The sequence below is a fragment of the Sciurus vulgaris genome (assembly GCF_902686455.1).
Source record: "Sciurus vulgaris genome assembly, chromosome: 4".
Taxonomy (NCBI): Eukaryota; Metazoa; Chordata; class Mammalia; order Rodentia; family Sciuridae; genus Sciurus; species Sciurus vulgaris.
The window spans coordinates 150,044,320-150,063,571 of NC_136464.1; the positions used below are offsets into that span (position 1 = coordinate 150,044,320).

At 40.9% G+C, this 19,252-nt stretch overlaps 1 protein-coding gene across 6 annotated transcripts in view; it reads left to right on the plus strand.

Moving 5' to 3' along the window:
* The first annotated feature begins 14,292 nt into the window (after nucleotides 1-14,292).
* VPS36 (vacuolar protein sorting 36 homolog) overlaps nucleotides 14,293-19,252 on the plus strand; it is a 320,991-nt gene continuing 316,031 nt past the window's right edge. For 2 of the 6 annotated variants that reach the window (XR_013763172.1, XM_079136169.1), the window contains exon 1: nucleotides 14,494-14,688. Coding sequence is in view for 4 of the 6 variants with exons in the window: in XM_079136169.1 (XP_078992295.1) it covers nucleotides 14,593-14,688 (96 nt within the window). In the remaining 2 variants the exon portion in view is untranslated. Of the gene's footprint in view, nucleotides 14,689-14,959; nucleotides 15,174-19,252 lie in introns of those variants that run through there. The other 4 variants (XM_079136171.1, XM_079136170.1, XM_079136172.1 and 1 more) reach the window with 4 other exon arrangements.

The following is a 19,252-nucleotide window of genomic DNA, read 5'->3' on the forward strand; positions in this document are numbered from 1 at the left end:
TGAACAGGCCAATGGGCGAAGAGGGCGGAGCCTGGGTTAGGGTTGCAGGGGCTGGTCCAGCGTCTGCAGGGTTCAGTTAGGCTGAGTCTGTGGGTTTCAAACTCAAACCGCGCGCTTCCTCCCGACGTGCGACGTGGGAGGAGTCGGCCTGATGAAATCCTCCAATACAGCGGCACTATGGTTGACAAAGACTCAAGATTGGACAAATGCCCATTGAGGAAGGCAGACGAGAAAAAAGAAAGTGCTTTCGCTTCTTAATAAACATTGGAGTGCCGGCTGAGAAGGAGTGGTATCACTGAACTAGTGTAGCAAGGGCGTATATTCACAAATACCACTTCATTTTGAACTTCATAATGCATCTCCTGTACCACTGAAGAAATACAGGCTCGGAAGTCTCCGTGTTCACATTTGCCCGGCTTTCAAAGGGAAACTGAAATGGAGATCTAGTTTCATTTCTTTATAATACCGTTATCAGATGCAAACAAAAGGAGGAAAACAGAAAGGGATTAAAATGAGGCCAGCCCCCTCCCAACCCTCAAGGTTATATGTAATCCTCCTGGACAGATAAACTAATATTTGTTAGACATTTGGTGCCACCATAATCTTTCAGTCCTCATCTAAAAAATATCGCCTTCATAAGAATCCAAATAGCTAATCCGCGAGACAGACAGAAACAATTCTGAGCCAGGAGGTTTTAGGAATAGGGGTGGGAGGCTTATGGAGCACATGGACCGTGCCTACAGATATTAAGCACTGGGTTTACAACATTTCTCCACTTCGCCTGGACTGGACTCTCTTTCATTCAGGGTCTATTTTTGTTTGAGATCTCAGTAAAACCTCCAACTCTCAATCCTCCTGCCTTAGCATTCCCAGTAGCTGGAAGTACAGGCAGACCACCACTCTTGGCTCAGCCAAGTTTTAAGTGGGGTCAGAGGTAGGAAGATGGAATTTCTACCTCCTACTGCCCAGGTCTGAAGGTCTCCTCTGCTAGCGCTGAGCTGTGGTCAGTTTTTCCTCACTGTTTTTTTTTTTTTTTTTTTTTTTCTTCATACATATTATTATATCATTTTGCTATTGGGGAATTTGGTTTGGTATTTTCTAGAATTTTTTTTTTTTAATTTGATGAAATGACCTATTTTAAATATAACTTTGCCAACTCTGGGAAAACAACCAAACAGTGCCCATTACCATTCTTAAGACATTGTTGCTGTTTACACACTTCTGCAGTATAGTTCATTATTTACTAAAGTTTCATCAGATAACCATTGGGTAACCAGGAATTCTCATTAAATGATGGAGAACAGTTTAACAAAACAGAATAGTTAAAAGTAATTCAAGAACTGGGCATGGTGGTGCATATTTGTAATCCAACTACTTGGGAGACTGAGAGAGGAGAATTGCAAGTTTGAGGTCAGCCTGGGCAACCTATCAAAACCCTGTCTCAAAAAATTTAAAAAGGACTGGGGATGTACCTCAACAGTAGAGTACATGCCTAGCATGTTCAAGGTCCTGGGTGCATACCCAGTACCACACATAGACAAAAGAAAAGTGACTCAAGAACTTCCAAAACATAATGTTAAGAGAAACAAATCAGAAACAAAAGGTCACATTAGGTATGATTCCATCTATATGAAATATCTAGAACAGATAAATTCATAGGAACATAACACAGATCGGAGGATTCTAGGGGTGGGAGGAGTAAGGAGAGACCACATAATGGGTGAGGAGGTTTATTTTAGAGTGATTGACAGATTTTGAAACTAGATAGATGTGGTGGGTTTACAACATTGTGAATTAATGCCACTGAGCTGTTCACCTTAAAATGGTGAATTTTATGTTATATGCATTTCATTTCACTTTTTTTAAGTGGGTATAATTTTTAAAAATCATAGAGATTGCAATTGGTTGAGATAGTATGAAAACCTGCATAACTGCTAGATTTTTCAACATAGCAAATTCCCCCTAATCTCCAACCAAACTTACCCACTCCAACAATGGCATTTTTGAGACATTCTTTTATATCCTTGTCCCACAAGTGTTGAAGGGAAGGCAGAACCTTTATTAAAAGAGCCAAAGAGGAGACTTTCTTCCAGAGCACATCCTCACCAGCACAGCTAACCATGAACTACAGGCACCTGGAGTGTGGATGATCAGCTTTAGTGGTTTCTCCTGTGGTCTGTAAAATAGGTCTGGTGCTTTCAAGAGAATAGGGTGGGACAATCCTAAGGCTGGAAGGATGATGAGGACAGGATGAGGAAACAAAGTCCATGGAAGAGAGGCCAAAGAAAGAGGGAGTGGACCACAGTGTTGGGTGCTGCAGATATCTGGGAGGATTGGAACTGAAAAGAACCATTGGGTTCAGAAGATAGAACAACCTGGCAAAAACGTTTTGTGGAAAAGTACAAAATACTGTTGAGAGAAATTAAAGAAACTCTAAATAAATGGGAAAATATAACTTGATAATGGATCAGAAGATCCTATATTGTTAAGATGTCCTTTCTCTCCAAATTGATCTATTGAATCCAAACCAAATATTAGATGACTTTTCCATAGAAATTGGCAATCAGATCCTAAAATTTAAATGGAAAGGAAAGGAATCTAGAGAAGACAAAAATTTTTTTTTTTTTTTTTTTTTTTTTTTTTTTTTTTTTTTGTGGTGCTGGGAGTTGAACCCAGTTCCTTAGTGCATGTGAGGCAGGCACTCTACCACCTGAGCTATCTCCCTGGCCTATACAAAAAATTTTTGAATAGAGGGAAGTTGGAAGTCTAACACTGCTGATTTATGACTTACAAACTCACAGAAATTAAGAGAGTGTAAAGAAATACAAAGAAATCAATGGAATACAATTGATTCCAGAAAGATATCAAGCTGACTAGGGATTGAATCCAGGGGTGCTCTACCACTGAGCTACACCCCCAGCCCTTTTTATTTTCTTATTTTGAAACGAGGTCTCATTAAGTTGCCCAAGCTGGTCTGGAACTTGCCATTCTCCTGCCTCCAACTCCTGCCTCACAGGATTATGGGGCATGGGACCTGCAACCAGTATGGTCAAATGATTTTTACAAAGTTTCCAAAACAACTCAGTGGAGGAGGAGGATAATCTTTCCATGAAATGGTGCCGGGGCAAGTGAATATTCATATGAAATATTAACTTTAACTCTTACCTCAAACTATACAAAACAAACATAAACCAACCTCAAAATGGAGCGTAGACCTAAATGTAAAAGCCAAAACTATAAAATGTCCAGAAGACAATATAGGAGAAAATCTTAGTGACTTCATGTTAGGCAAAGATTTTTAAAATAGCAAACAAAAAAAAAAAAAAAAAAAAAAAAAAAAACCATGAAAATAAAAGAAAAATACAGTAGACATCATTAAAATTAAAAACTTTTGCTGTTCCAAAGACACCATAAAACTAAATAAATCCTATTGGTTCTAAAATCCTGAGGATATAGCCTCTCTTGGACAGAGCACCCTGACAGGTACTTTGCCCTACTCTGCTCTCATTTGGGGCATATTTCAGGCACGTGACATTTCTCCTTGTTCTAGCCTGGAAATAGGAAACTCCTGTACAATTGTCTATCTCAGTAGTTGTCATATGTGAGTCAGCCCCTTGAGGGTAAAAAACATACCTTGTTTTCATATCCCCACTACCCAGCATTTTGATGATTGCAAAGACCAGGAGAAACTGTACAGTTCTACATCTGATTAAGACACTTAGGTTACATGATGTTACTTCCAACAGGAAAAGTAGTCTAAAAATTATAAACAATCTAAGGCTCAGAAAATCAGAAAATAATAGTAAATTGTGAAAAACAGTGATGGCATATTACAGCAATTAGAATCTTTTTTTTTTTTTTTTTTTTTTTTTTAAGGTACTGAGGAGTGAACTCAAGGCACTCTGCCACTGAGCCACATCGTCAGCCTTTTTATCTTTTGTTTTGAGATAGGGAGGTGAGTGAGCCCCACTCCTTGCTCTAAGCCTGGACTCTTGAATCCTACCCTTATTTAAAATGGGTAATTGTTTTTTATCATGAATGTTTTGCATTAATTTTTTAAAAGGATTACTTTAAAATATAATTTCTCTTGATGACTAAGGTCATTTTCTTTTTCCATATTTTTAATTGGTGCATTATAGTTGTACATAATGGTGGGATTTGTTGTTACATATTTACACATACACACGATATAACAATATAAGTTGACCATTATCATCCCCCAGTGCTCCCCTTGTCTCTCCCCTCCTGCCCCATCCTTCTCCTTTACTGAGCTCCCTTTGATTTTCATAAGACAACCCTCATACACACCTTTATTTTCCTTTTTCCTCTCTAGCTTCCACGTATGAGAGAATACAAATGACACTTGACCTTCTGAGTTTAGCTTATTTCACAGAATGTTCTCAAGTTCCATCCATTTTCCTGCAAATGACATAATTTCATTCTTTTTTATGACTGAGTTAAACTCCATTGTATGTACACTACATTTTCTTTATCCATTCAGCTATTGACAGACACCTAGGCTGGTTCCATAGTTTGGCTATTGTGAAAGGTGCTGCTATAAACCTGAGTATGCATGTATCACTATAGTGTGATGACTTTAGATCTTTAGGATAAATACCAAAGAGTGGTATAGCTGTCTTTTGACACAACCTTAAAATTTACACCTGGAGGATATGCCTCAATCCCCTTACCCTAGTCCTACCCTGCCCAACTTGGAAGAAACTAGCTGTTTCTCTTGCCAGCAACATTGGAGAAGAGTTGAAATTCATAGAACAGGGTCAGACATGTATTAGTTGCTCAATAAATGTTTTTTTGAGTATTTTTTGAGTGAGTGAATAGGATGAGAGCCAAGAGGCCTCTCTTGATGTAACTCTAGAAAGGTTCTCAATTTACTGACCCACTTACTTCCAGTCCTCTAGGAAATTAAAAAAAAAAAAAAAAAAAAAAAAAAAACTGTTTGGCCTTGCCATGTAAGAACCTAATAGACTGACCTGCACAGGTGCTGGGGGATCTTACATACACTGACACCTAAAGGCAAAAGCCATCCTAGGACACTTAAGGATACAGTCAGTGGCTTACTAAGGATAGAATAGAACAGAATGAGGAACTACTGTGGATTGCAGAACTCAGGGGTGGTGTAATAGAAGAAAACATTACTAAAAATGAAATGAGAACTCTTAACTATACATAATCAGAACATTCAATCAAGAAAATTCCCATTAAATTTCAGTAGAAGAATTGGAAAAGCAAATGATCACTGTTTTAAAAACAAAACCAAACAAGAAACCAGGCACAGAGGCACTTGCCTTTAATTCCCAGTGACTGGGGAGGCTGAGGCAGGAGGAATCACAATTTCAAGGTCAGCCTAAGCAACTTAGTGAGATCCTGTGTCAAAAGTGGGGGTGGATAAGGGTCTGGGGGATTGGAGATTAAATCCCCAGTACCATTTTAAAAAATAAAAATAAAAATGAGCATGATGAGGGAACAGGGAAGGGTCAACCGGAGACAGACAACTCCCATAGGCTTATTAATGCTCAAATCATCAGCAGTCTCAAGGAGCAGAAAAGAATTTATAGACCAGAAATAACAATCAAATATATGATAGAAGAACACTTTTCTGAAGAAAGAAAACAAGCAAGCAAAATACAACTTAAGTCTTCAAACTGCAAACCTCACCAACTCTCAAGTGAAACGAGAAAAGATATACACCTGGATTCATGAATCTGAAGAAATTTCTGAACCTCACGGATGATGAGAACAACTTCAAAGGAAAGAAGAGATGTACTGGGCTGGCTTATATCCTTCACTTGCCCTTCTCTCAATCCATTTCTTGGTAAAACCACGCCTCATTAAATCTACCTCTTTCTCTTTCCTTCAGTGTTGTGCTTAGTGAGGCTTCAGGAACCCAACCCACCCTAGTTTCACCTAACATGCTTGCAACTTCAAGTGGGGGAGGTGATCATACCTTCCCTAGATTCATACCTTTTCTCTCACAGCCTGGCTTCCTCCTTGGAGTAACTGAAAGAATCCAGGGAATTTTTGCATCTACCCACCTCTCCTCACTTGTACCCCATTATCTGTCTTCCTCCACCCAATGAAACATTTCTGATCTGATCCTCCTTTGGATATTCCCCTCTCCCTTCCCTCACACCTCATCAATTGTTTGGCCTTGATCATTTTCAGCAGCATCCTAACATTTCATTCACTTTAAAAGCAAGCAAACGAATCCAACTCCCTCTTGACTTCACTTCTATTACCAATCATTTCTTTGCTCTCCTTTGCAGCACAACACCTCAAATGAGTTGTCTCTATTCCCTATCTATAATTTATTTCCTATTTTTCTTTTTAAATACCACTCCAATAAAACTTTCTTCCACGATTCCTTTGGACTCACTGTTATTAAGGCCAATAACACCTCCACGTGGTTAAAATCAGAGGTCAGTTCTCAGTCTGCCTTGCACTTGAGCTCTCAGTCCTACTGTACTTTTTCCTCCTTTTTCTCCTGATGTCCAGGACACCACACTCTCCTGGCTGTTTTGCTACCTCACTGCTGGATCCCTTCTTGGTCTCCTTTCGGGGGCCTCTTCTCTTGGCTTGCATTAATCTGGTCTAAATTATTATTCCTATGCGCTTTAATAGAATCTATACAACTTTCAGGTACTGTGATTTTCTTTTGATTAAAAAAGTTTTTGTAGCCAGGCGTGGTGGTGCACACCTGTAATCCCAGCAACTCAGGAGGTTGAGGCAGGAGGATCAGAAGTTCAAGGACAGCTTCAGTCATTAGTGAGACCCTAAGCAATTTAGGGAGACTCTTTCCCGAAATTAAAAATTAATAAATAAATAAATAAACAAGGCTGGGATGTAGCTCAGAGAAAGCATCCTTGGGTTCAATCCCCAGTACCAAAAAAGAAAAAAATTTATTCATTGGCCAATGAAAAAACAAACAAAAATAAAATATTCAAGTATCAAAAGTTAACGAAAGCAATAATATTCAAGGTAGCATGGCTTCCTGGCCCTGAAAAAGATCAATTTGCTGGTTGCACAGCATTCTGGTTAAATAATTCCTAAATATGTAATAAGTTTATTTAAATAATCCCAAAGAGAAAAATATATCAGTTGTGGAAGGACAAAAAATATAGGTGGTCCATTTGTGATGCAAAATATATAAATAAAATGGGCCAGCAGCCACGGATAAATTTTTCATGAATCAGTCAACAGATAAATTATGGGAAATCTCTATCGAAATATTCTCTAGTAAGGTTTCAAGATGGCGGCCTAGAGGGTGGCTGCATTTCATGTTGCTCCAGGACTCAGGATTCAAAAGAGGAGATATTGAGACACTTGAGACCAACTCAAAGCAGCCGGGTGACTCTCACCCGTTGGGAAGGCGTCCCGGATGGGACAGTGGTCCCGGAACGCAGGGAACTTTGTGAAGTAGAGCTGCCTGCGAGACGCCCCTCCCCCCGCTGGAGCAGTGAATGCGGACAACTGGGAGCATCGTAAAGGAGGCCGATCGGCACAGCGCTGGGACTAGGAGCAACCACTGGGGCTCCGGCAGCTGCCCAGGGGAGGAGTGGCGAGGAGAGCTGTGTGGACTCAGGACACCGGGGCCTGCCCTGAGGAGGAGGAGGAGGAGCGTGGCCGCTTGGATTCGGAGTGACTGCACCAGAGCTGCAGGCGGTTGCCAGAGGAGAAGCTGCATGGCGAGCTGTTTGGACTCAGACCACTTCTGAACACCGGGGCCTGCCCAGAGGACTAGGAGGAGGAGGAGGAGGAGCGCGGCGGGTCGTGTGGACTCGCAGTGACTGCATTAGAGCTCCAGGCGGCTGCTCAGAGCAGAAGGCGAGTGGTGAGTTGTTTGGACTTAAAGTGACAGCGCCTGAACACAGGGGGGCTGCCTGGAGGGGAAGCGTGGTGGGTCGCTTGGTCTTGAGTGGCCGCACCAGAGCTCCGGGCGGTTGCCCAGAGGACCCGTGCAGCGGGTCACGTGGATTCAGAGTCACTCAGAGCGACTGCTCCTGAACACCCAGGGGGTTATCTGGAGAAGGAGGAGGAATGGGGAGGGTCACTTCGACTCAGAGTGATTGATTGCCCAGGGCTACGGGTGGTCGGTGGGAGGTGGAGGCACGCAGTGATTTGCTTGGACTCCTAGTGACCGCACCGGAATACTGGGCGGCTGTCTGGAGGAAGAGGCGTGTGGCAAGTCTCTGGGACTCAGAGCGATTGTACGGGGCCCCAGGTGGCTGCTCAGAGGAGGGGCCGCATAGCCAGGCGATTAGGTGCAGACCAGGGTCCCAGGATCTAGGAGGCTTCTTGGTGGAAGAGCCGCACAAAGATAGGCTTAGGGCGGAGCGAAGGTTCCAGGCCTGCGGGCAGATTCTCTGAGGAGGGGCAGCCTAAGGAGATTCATCTGCGAAGGGTGAGGCTCCCAGGCCCAGGAGGTAGGGCCGGGCCCCTGGGAACTTTGCAGAGGAAGGCAGCCCAGCCCAGGCAGTAACTGTAAATTGAGGGGAACCTCTAGGAGGGAACTGACCAGTGAGACCTCCCCACCGGGTGAGTCTTCCCTGCCGGGTGAGGTTTCCCCACAAGGACGGTAAAACCAGAGACTCAGGCCCAAACAAGCCTTGCCTCAGCCCGCAGCCTAGGTCCCCTTTGGATGACCATTGGTCAACAAGTGGAGGCACCTCTGCCCACTAGCAGGGATTATACCCCACCTGAAGGCCACCACTCCTAGAGAGGCAGCTTCCTTGTGGAGCACCACAGTATCAACTTCCTCCAAGACTTCAGCCTACTGAAGGCTAAGGGGGGATATATATAGAAATCTTCAGGGACATTATAAGTCAATAGAGGAAATCTGCAATATCTCAGGGGTCAACTGATACCTGAACAATATAAGAAAACAAGGAAAGAAAATGCTGCAAACAAATCTAGATGTTACATCAATAAAACCCAACGACAGCATGGCAGAAGAAATGACAGAAAAGGAGTTCAGAATGTACATAATTAAAATGATCAGAGAAGCAAACGATGAGATGAAAGAGCAAATGCAAGCATTGAATGATCGCACCAATCGACAATTAAAAGAGCAAATACAGGAAGCAAAAGATCATTTCAATAAAGAGTTAGAGATATTAAAAAAAAACCAAACAGAAATCCTTGACATGAAGGAAACAATAAACCAAATTAAGAACTCTATAGAAAGCATATCCAATAGGATAGAACACCTGAAAGACAGAACCTCAGACATTGAAAACAAAATTTTAACCTTGAAAACAAAGTTGAACAAACAGAGAAGATGGTAAGAAATCATGAACAGAATCTACAAGAACTATGGGATATCATGAAAAGGCCAAATTTAAGAATTATTGGGATTGAGGAAGGCCTAGAGAAACAAACCAAAGGAATGAACAATTTATTCAATGAAATAATATCAGAAAATTTCCCAAATCTGAAGAATGAAATGGAAAATTAAGTTCAAGAGGCTTATAGAACTCCAAATACACAAAATTACAACAGACCCACACCAAGGCACATCATAATGAAAATACCTAACATACAAAATAAAGACAGAATTTTAAAGGCTGTGAGAGAAAAGAACCAAATTACATTCAGGGGGAAACCAATACGGATATCAGAAGATTTTTCAATCCAGACCCTAAAAGCTAGAAGGGCCTGGAACAACATTTTTCAAGCCCTGAAAGAAAATGAATGCCAACCAAGAATCTTATACCCAGCAAAACTTACCTTCAAATTTGACGATGAAATAAAATCCTTCCATGATAAACAAAAGCTAAAAGAATTTACAAAAAGAAAGCCAGCATTACAGAACATTCTCAGCAAAATATTCTATGAGGAAGAGATGAAAAACAAAGAAGCAAATCAGCAAAGGGAGGAATTATCCTAAAGGAATTGTCAAATAAAGGAGGAAACAAGTTGTGTCAAACAAATAAATAAATAAAATTTTAAAAATGAACCAAATGACCGGGAAACCAAATCATATCTCAATAATAACCCTGAATGTTAATGGCCTGAATTCATCAATCAAAAGACATAGACTGACAGATTGGATTAAAAAGAAAGATCCAACAATATGTTGCCTGCAAGAGACTCACCTCATAGAAAAAGATGCCCATAGACTAAAGGTGAAAGGATGGGGAAAAACATACCATGCACATGGACTCAGCAAAAAAGCTGGACTATCCATCCTCATTTCAGATAATGTGGACTTCAAGCCAAAGTTAGTCAGAAGGGATAAAGAAGGTCATTTCATACTGCTTAAGGGAAACATAAATCAGCAAGATATAACAATCATAAACATCTATGCCCCAAACAGTGGCTCATCCATGTATGTCAAACAAATCCTTCTCAATTTCAGAAACCAAATAGAACATAACACAATAATACTAGGTGATTTTAACACGCTTCTCTCACCACTGGACAGATCTTCCAAACAAAAATTGAACAAAGAAACCATAGATCTCAATAACACAATGAATAATTTAGACTTAACAGACATTTATAGAATATACCATCCAACCAACAGCGAATACACTTTCTTCTCAGCAGCACATGGATCCTTCTCTAAAATAGACCATATATTATGCCACAAAGCTAATGTTAGCAAATACAAGAAGATAGAGACATTAGCATGTATTCTATCAGATCATAATGGATTGAAGTTAGAAATAAATGAAAGAGTAAAACACAGAAACTATTCCAACATCTGGAGATTAAACAATATGCTATTATATGATGAATGGATAACAGAAGATATTAGGAAGGAAATTAAAAAATTCTTAGAGGTAAATGAGAACAAAGAAACATCATATCAAAATCTCTGGGACACTATGAAAGCAGTACTTAGAGGGAAATTTATTTCATGGAGCGCATTTAATAAAAGAAGTAAAACTCAACAAATAAACGACCTAACGCTACAGCTCAAAGCCCTAGAAAAAGAAGAACAGAACAGCACCAAAAGTAGTAGAAGACAGGAAATAGTTAAACTCAGAGCTGAAATCAATGAAATTGAAACAAAAGAAACAATACAAAAAATTGACAAAATAAATAGTTGGTTCTTCGAAAAAATAAACAAAATTGATAAACCTTTAGCCACTCTAACAAAGAGAAGACGAGAGAAAACCCAAATCACTAAAATTCGGAATGAACAAGGAAATATCACAACAGACAGGATTGAAATACAAAACATAATTAGAAGCTATTTTGAAAATCTATACTCCAACAAAATAGAAAATTTCGAAGACATCAACAGGTTTCTAGAGACATATGAATTGCCTAAACTGAACGAGGAGGACATAAACAATTTAAATAGACCAATTTCAAGTACTGAAATAGAAGAAGTCATCAAAAGCCTACCAACAAAGAAAAGTCCGGGACCAGATGGGTTCTCAGCCGAGTTCTACAAAACCTTTAAAGAAGAGCTCATTCCAATACTTCTCAAAGTATTCCATAAAATAGAAGAGGAGGGAACCCTCCCAAACTCATTCTATGAAGCCAATATCACACTGATACCTAAACCAGACAGAGACTCATCAAGGAAAGAAAATTTCAGACCAATATCCTTAATGAACATCGACGCAAAAATTCTCAACAAAATTTTAGCAAATCGTATACAAAAACATATTAAAAAGATAGTGCACCATGATCAAGTGGGTTTTATCCCAGGGATGCAAGGTTGGTTCAACATCAGGAAATCAATAAACGTAATTCACCATATTAATAGACTTAAAGTCAAGAATCACATGATTATTTCAATAGATGCAGAAAAAGCTTTTGATAAAATACAGCACCCCTTCATGCTCAAAACACTAGAAAAAATAGGGATAGTGGGAACATTCCTTAACATTGTAAAGGCCATTTATGCTAAGCCCATGGCTAATATCATTCTAAATGGTGAAAAACTGAAAGCATTCCCCCTAAAAACTGGAACAAGGCAGGGATGTCCTCTTTCACCACCTCTATTCAACATCGTTCTTGAGACTCTGGCCAGAGCAATTAGACAAACCAAAGAAATTAAAGGGATACGAATTGGAAAAGAAGAACTCAAACTATCCCTGTTCGCCGATGACATGATTATATATTTAGAGGAACCTGGAAATTCCACCAGAAAACTCTTAGAACTCATACGTGAATTCAGTAAAGTAGCAGGTTACAAGATCAATGCCCATAAATCCAACGCATTTTTATACATAAGTGATGAATCTTCAGAAAGAGAAATTAGGAAAACTACCCCATTCACAATAGCCTCGAAAAAAATAAAATACTTGGGAATCAATCTCACAAAAGAGGTGAAAGACCTCTACAATGAGAACTATACAACACTAAAGAAAGAAATTAAAGAACACCTTAGAAGATGGAAAGATCTTCCATGTTCTTGGATAGGAAGAATTAATATTGTCAAAATGGCCATACTACCTAAAGTGCTATACAAATTCAATGCAATTCCAATTAAAATCCCAATGACGTACCTTACAGAAATAGAGCAAGCAATTATGAAATTCATCTGGAAGAATAAGAAACCCAGAATAGCTAAAGCAATCCTTAGCAGGAAGAGTGAAACAGGGGGTATTGCAATACCAGATCTTCAACTCTACTACAAAGCAATAGTAACAAAAACGGCATGGTATTGGTACCAAAATAGAAAGGTAGATCAATGGTACAGAATAGAGGACACGGACACAAACCCAAATAAATACAATTTTTTCATACTAGACAAAGGTGCCAAAAATATGCAATGGAGAAAAGATACCCTCTTCAACAAATGGTGCTGGGAGAATTGGAAATCCATATGCAGCAGAATGAAACTATACCCATATCTCTCACCATGCATGAAACTAAACTCAAAATGGATTAAGGACCTCGGAATCAGACCAGAGACCCTGCAGATTATAGAAGAAAAAGTAGGTCCAAATCTTCACCTTGTTGGTCTAGGATCAGACTTCCTTAACAGGACTCCCATAGCACGGGAAATAAAAGCTAGAATCAACCACTGGGATAGATTCAAACTAAAAAGCTTTCTCTCAGCAAAGGAAACTATCAGCAATGTGAAGAAAGAGCCTACAGAGTGGGAGAATATCTTTGCCAATCATACTCCAGATAGAGCACTAATCTCCAGAATCTATAAAGAACTCAAAAAACTCTACTCCAAGAATTCAAATAATCCAGTCGACAAATGGGCTAAGGAAATGAATAGACACTTCACAGAAGAAGATCTACAAGCAATCAACAAACATATGGAAAAATGTTCAACATCTCTAGTAATAAGAGAAATGCAAATCAAAACCACCCTAAGATTCCATCTCACCCCAATTAGAATGGCGATTATAAAGAATATGAGCAACAACAGGTGTTGGCGAGGATGTGGGGAGAAAGGTACACTCATACATTGCTGGTGGGGCTGCAAATTAGTGCAGCCACTATGGAAAGCAGTGTGGAGATTCCTTAGAAAACTAGGAATGGACCCTCCATTTGACCCAGCTATCCCACTCCTTGGCCTATACCCAAAGGATCTAAAATCAGCATACTACAGAGATACAGCCACATCAATGTTCATAGCTGCTCAATTCACAATAGCTAGACTGTGGAACCAACCTAGATGCCCTTCGATTGATGAGTGGATAAAGAAACTGTGATGTATATATACAATGGAATATTACTCAGCCATAAAGAATGATAAAATTATGGCATTTGTAGGCAAATGGATGAAATTGGAGAATATCATGCTAAGTGAGATAAGCCAATCTCAAAAAGCCAAAGGACGAATGATATCGCTAATAAGTGGAGGATGACACATAATGGGGGGGAGGGAAGGGTTAGTGTTAGGGTTAGAGTTAGGGTTAGGGAGGGGGGCAAGAATGGAGGAAGGAAGGACTGTATAGAGGGAAAAGAGGGGTGGGAGGGGTCGGGGGAAGGGAAAAAATAACAGAATGAATCAAACAACATTATGTAAATTTATGATTATACAAATGGTGTGCCTTTACGCCATGTACAAACAGAGAAACAACATGTATCCCATTTGTTTACAATAAAAAAAAGAAATGTTCTCTAGTAAATTTATGAGGTCTGTATTAATATTGTAAATGTCTAAATGAAGATAAGAGAAAAAAGAGGAGCACAGCTATTGCCTAACATTGATTGCGGGTATATTAAAATGATTCGTGCCATATTCATTTGAGAAAGCAAAGTTATTATTTATTTATAGCCTTAATGAACACGGCAACATGCTGGGCATTGAAAAGAAAATTGCCACAAATATGCACCATGATGAAGTCCAAGCTGCAGTCTGGGCTCCCTCAGGAATTAGGACGCGCCAGATGCTCAAGGCAGGGTTTCGGAAGGCCATCGGCAGACGGACCGCCAGGGGGCGCTCGCCGCTCGCCTCCACGTCCCCCGGCGGCCCTCGCAGCCGCGCGGCTCCCCAGGGCGCGGGGCCAGGCCGCACCCCACTCGCTCTCTTCCTCCCTCCCGGCCTCCGCCCCGCCCGCCGCCAGGGGGCGCCGCAGGCTGCCCGGCGAGCGGCTCAAGGCCCGGGAGCGCTGGCGCTGGCGAGCGGCGGAGGCCGGCCTGGCGGCGGCCATGGACCGTTTCGTGTGGACCAATGGCCTCCTGGAGATCAACGAGACCCTGGTGATCCAGCAGCGCGGGGTGCGAATCTACGACGGCGAAGAGAAGGTAGGGCGGCGGCCGGCCCTCAGGGTGGGCGCGCGTCCCGGCTGGGCCCGGCCGGGCCCCGCTCTCGGCCCGCGGCGTCCCCGGCCTCCCCGTGCGGGGCGCGGCGCCCGGTCCCCTCCCGCCCGCCTAGGCCTGGGCTCGGCGCCTCCCCCGGGCCGGCCGCGCGCGACTTTGGAGCGGTTCCGGGCGGGCGCGGATGGGGGCCGCTTGCGGCTTGCGGTACGCGTAGGGTGCAGAGCCCGGGCGCCTGCTGTCCGTGTGCAGGCGGCGGGCAGCGGCAGGGACGCTCGGCCACGGCCGGGTTCGGAGCCCTGAGGGTCCTGGCTCGGGCGTCATCCCCGGGAAGCCCAGTTCCGCCTTCTGCCGGCAGCGCGGTGGGCACTGGATCCCCAACCCCGCGGCAGCGAGGGCTGCGACCTCGAGAGGCGAGGGCTTATCTGCTCTGCGCAGAGGGGCGGATCGCTTTGAAGGGATTTCCGAAAGAGGTAGCAGGGCATTCCTCTTGGAAACGCCCTTGCCAAAGACTCTTGGGTTTTTGTTTGTTTGTTTTTGTAATTACTTTGGAAGGGAGTTGTGAGCACACGTCTTATAAAGGGATGCAGTTAGGAAGCCTTCCCCTGTGATAAAAGCATACACCTTAGGAGATCGGCTTGTAAATTGAGAAGAGAAACACAGGATGCAACTAGATATTTTGTGGATACTTGGGGAGAAACTACAAAATAGCCTCTCCCGGATGAAATGTGTAATTTGGAATTAGGGGAAAAAGTAAACTCATTCCACAAGCATTCTCAGTTTCCGGAAGTTTTCACTTGCTACCTCTCCTTCCTTGCCATTTTCTAAATGAAACTTCCTTCTACTTTGCTATACTTGGTGTACTTGACCCATAGCTTTTCCTGGTCGGTGCACACTGCTATCTAGGGGCACAAGTGAGGTGGAACCAGGTCCCCTACTTCCTTAGGGCAATTTCCGTGGACTGCGTTGCCTGTTATTAAATCAAGGTCTTTTCCTTTGCTTGAACTTAATTTACTTCATTAGCACTTTCATTGACTTGATCACAAGTTGGGTCTTGCATCTTTTGATTGGAGTGACAAGCCAACTTTTATTTGTATTTCCTTACCGAAATTTCCTTATCTTTGGAACCACTTTAAATGTGAAACTTTTTTTTCTTTTCTTTTTTTTATTGTAAACAAATGGAATACTAAATGTGAAACTTAATCAACCTCCCCTCCACTGTGTTTGAGTCTGCTTCGCTTTAAGAACTGTGCTGACCCTGGCACATAAGGTCTTCAGCGACTTCGGTGCCACTCCCTGAGTGAGTACCTGGAAGTCATAGCCTTGCAGAACACCACACCCTGTTGTCTGTGGAACACCAGTAACAAATTAGGGACACCTTTGCTGGCAGACAGTATAGCTATGAAATCTTTTCAACAATAGAAAATCAGCCATTAGTACCTATTTGTGGAAAAAAAATTGTTCAATCAGCACATTCTAATTTTTCCTTTAAAAGCTTTGTTGCCTTTTTTTTTTTTTTTTTTTTTTTTTTTTTTTTTTTTTTTTAAGCAAACAAATATATAGGTATCAGGCTTAAGAAAAAAGTCATGGGTAAGGCCTATAAGGAGACCCTTTGATCTGGTCAAAAACTCTGAACTCTTCTGAAAACCTGGGGCTGTCTGGAATGGGATAAGTATGGTGAAATTAAGTGGAACCCTACTTATCACTGTGTCCTGAGGGACCTCCTCTATCACTTGCTGAGCTATCTGCAGCTGCTTGGTCCCTAGTGTGACTGAAGGCCAGACTGATTCCTGGGGACAAGTGTTGTGTCCTGGCTTCCTCCATCTTCTGGAAGGTTCTAGACCTCAAATGGTGCTAGGCTGTAGGAGGTACACATGAGCATCAGATCTGATTCAGTTAGTCTCCCATTCAGAATCCTTCACAGTCTCCCTTGGCCAAGGACTACAGTCCCAGCAGGTCCCCCAGGCAAGTGCACATGTCTTTCTTCTAGACCAGTTGGAGCCTTCTAAAAGGTGGGAAGCAGGCTTTTGTCTTCCTTTTACCTTCTGGTTCACTGTGGATGTGAAATCCACTTTTAAAAGTCAGAATGAAGTATCTGCTCTGTGCTAGGACCTTATTAATGTTCTCATTTACTCCCCCTCAAAATGAGTATTTTGCTGAGTGAGAAAATTTTCACTTAGATATATATAGTGATTTGCTTAAGATGCTCAGTTAGGAGGAGAGGATTTAAATTTCTACTGATGGGACTCCTAGCCTGTGCTTTCTTCACTGTGCTGCACTGTGCTTCAAAGTATAGCAGTCCCCATTGCCTCTTAATGTAATGTTCATGTAGCTGATCCTCCCAAAGATGAAGAAACTGAGACACATAGTTGTTAGTTGAGGAAATTGTGAACTGTCCAGGGTCATATATCTAGTAATTGATGGAGCTAGAATTCCAAACCAGATCCAGTGGACTGTGTACTTTCCACTGCCCAAGTGCCTCTTGTGAATAAATGTGTGCTTGCTTGTTTATACAGCATAGTTTGCATGGGCTCTTTATGACTGGATAATATGTTGTTTCCATAAGCAGTGTAGACAGGTCATTTGTTTCAATTCACTGATGATTCTGTAGCCTCAACTAATTTAAAAAACATTGTCAGATTGCTAATGTATAAAGTGGCAAGTTGGCACTGCATACCTGAAGATTTACAAAATGTTTATTCTCTTTCAGCTGACTATTTCACTTTTAGGAATTTACCCTTGGGAAATAATCAGGGATATATAAAAATATAAAACAGAAGGATACTCATCTCACCATTACATCTAATGTTATTTATTATATGTTGGGAAAAATTGGAAGCAATCTGAATGTCTACTACAGAGATTAGTTAGTTAAGCTATGGCTTATCCTAATTAGCAAGAGCAATTGCTAACCATAGAGTGATAAGTGAAAAAAGTTGTAAAGCTATAAATATCATGGTCTCATTCATGTGTATATACACACCCTCTGGCTAATGTAATTACAAGTGATTTCATTTTCTTTCATAGGCTTCTTTAAATTTTTTTCCAGACTTTTCAACAATGAATATGCATTACTTTTATAATAGAAAAATGTGAAAAGAAAAAAAAAAAAAGGTGAAAGCTTATTCAGCAAGTATCTAAGTTTTAAGTAGCTAAAATAATTCTGTCTCTGAGTGCTAGAAGCAAACCAGCCTAAACTTGTCTATCAGGTTAGATCATAATCCATTGGAACCCCTGAAGGGAACTGTTACACAATATCTTCACTTAGAGCTGCAACATCTTACATTTGCTCACTGTTAATTGACATAGCAATGGAACTGGCTTGAATTTTAAATTCCTACCCTTATGCTCGGATTTTAGTAAGATAAAATGCAGTTTCTTAATCAGAGCTATTATGTTCTAATGCAGCATCATATACTCTCAAGTTAATAAAATATTTGCTTTTGGAAAAGGAAAATCTTGCTGGCAAAAAAGAGATTTTAAATATCTTAAACTCAGTTATTTGGTTTTGCATACATAAGATTAAACAAAACATTTGAAGCCAGACTGAATTATGTACCAGAAATACCTGTGCTTTACTTCTGATTCAGAGAATATGGAAACTTGTAAGGCCTTTTCTCTGTGTCCAAGTGCTATGGTGGAATATCTTTCAGAGTGTATGTAATTAAACTAGAAGGTTCAATAGATCTGTATTGTTAAAATTCACCAACCACATCATTATTTAATACTTATATAGTATTTATTAATACTTTATTTAATACTTATAATACTATTTAATATTACAGAACTTATGCTTAGAAAACAGCGTTTAAAAATATATGGCAAAAAATGTGTTGGAGCTGGGTGTGGTGGTATACACTGTAATCCTAGCAGTTCTGGAGACTGAGACAGGAGGATTGTGAGTTCAAAGCCAGCCTCAGCAACTTAGCGAGGTCCTAAGCAACTCAGATCATGTCTCTAAATAAAACACAAAAAGAACTGGGGGTGTGTCTCAGTGGTTAAGCACCCCTGGGCTCAATTCCCAGTACCAAAAAAAATAAAGTGTTGGGGGGGGGGGGGGGGAAGCGTGTTTTTTTGACCTATTTCTGTGTGTGCTTGATTTAACAAATAACAATTTATATACATTTCAGAGTTATATGAAGTTATATATGTCAGTGAAAAATTTTCTAAATTTTGACAAAATTTTTTAAAAAATTTTTTGGTTGTAGGTGGACACAATACCTTTATTTTATTTATTTTTTTATGTGGTGCTGAGGATCGAACCCAGCACCTCATACGTGTGAGGCAAGCACTTTTCCACTGAGCCACAACCCCAGCCCAACAAAATTGTTAAAAACAACTAAACCGAAGAAGAAACTTGGCATGATCTGTAATCCTACCCATAAATTATATACATTTGTATGTAATCAAGTTATGTATACTATTTTGAAACTTACTTTTCCTCTCAATAAAATATGATGGGTTTCTTGTACTGTATTGTTGACTGCATGCATAAATTTATGATATTTCTATTTAAGAATGACATATAGCTGGTTGCTGTGGCCAGCTACTC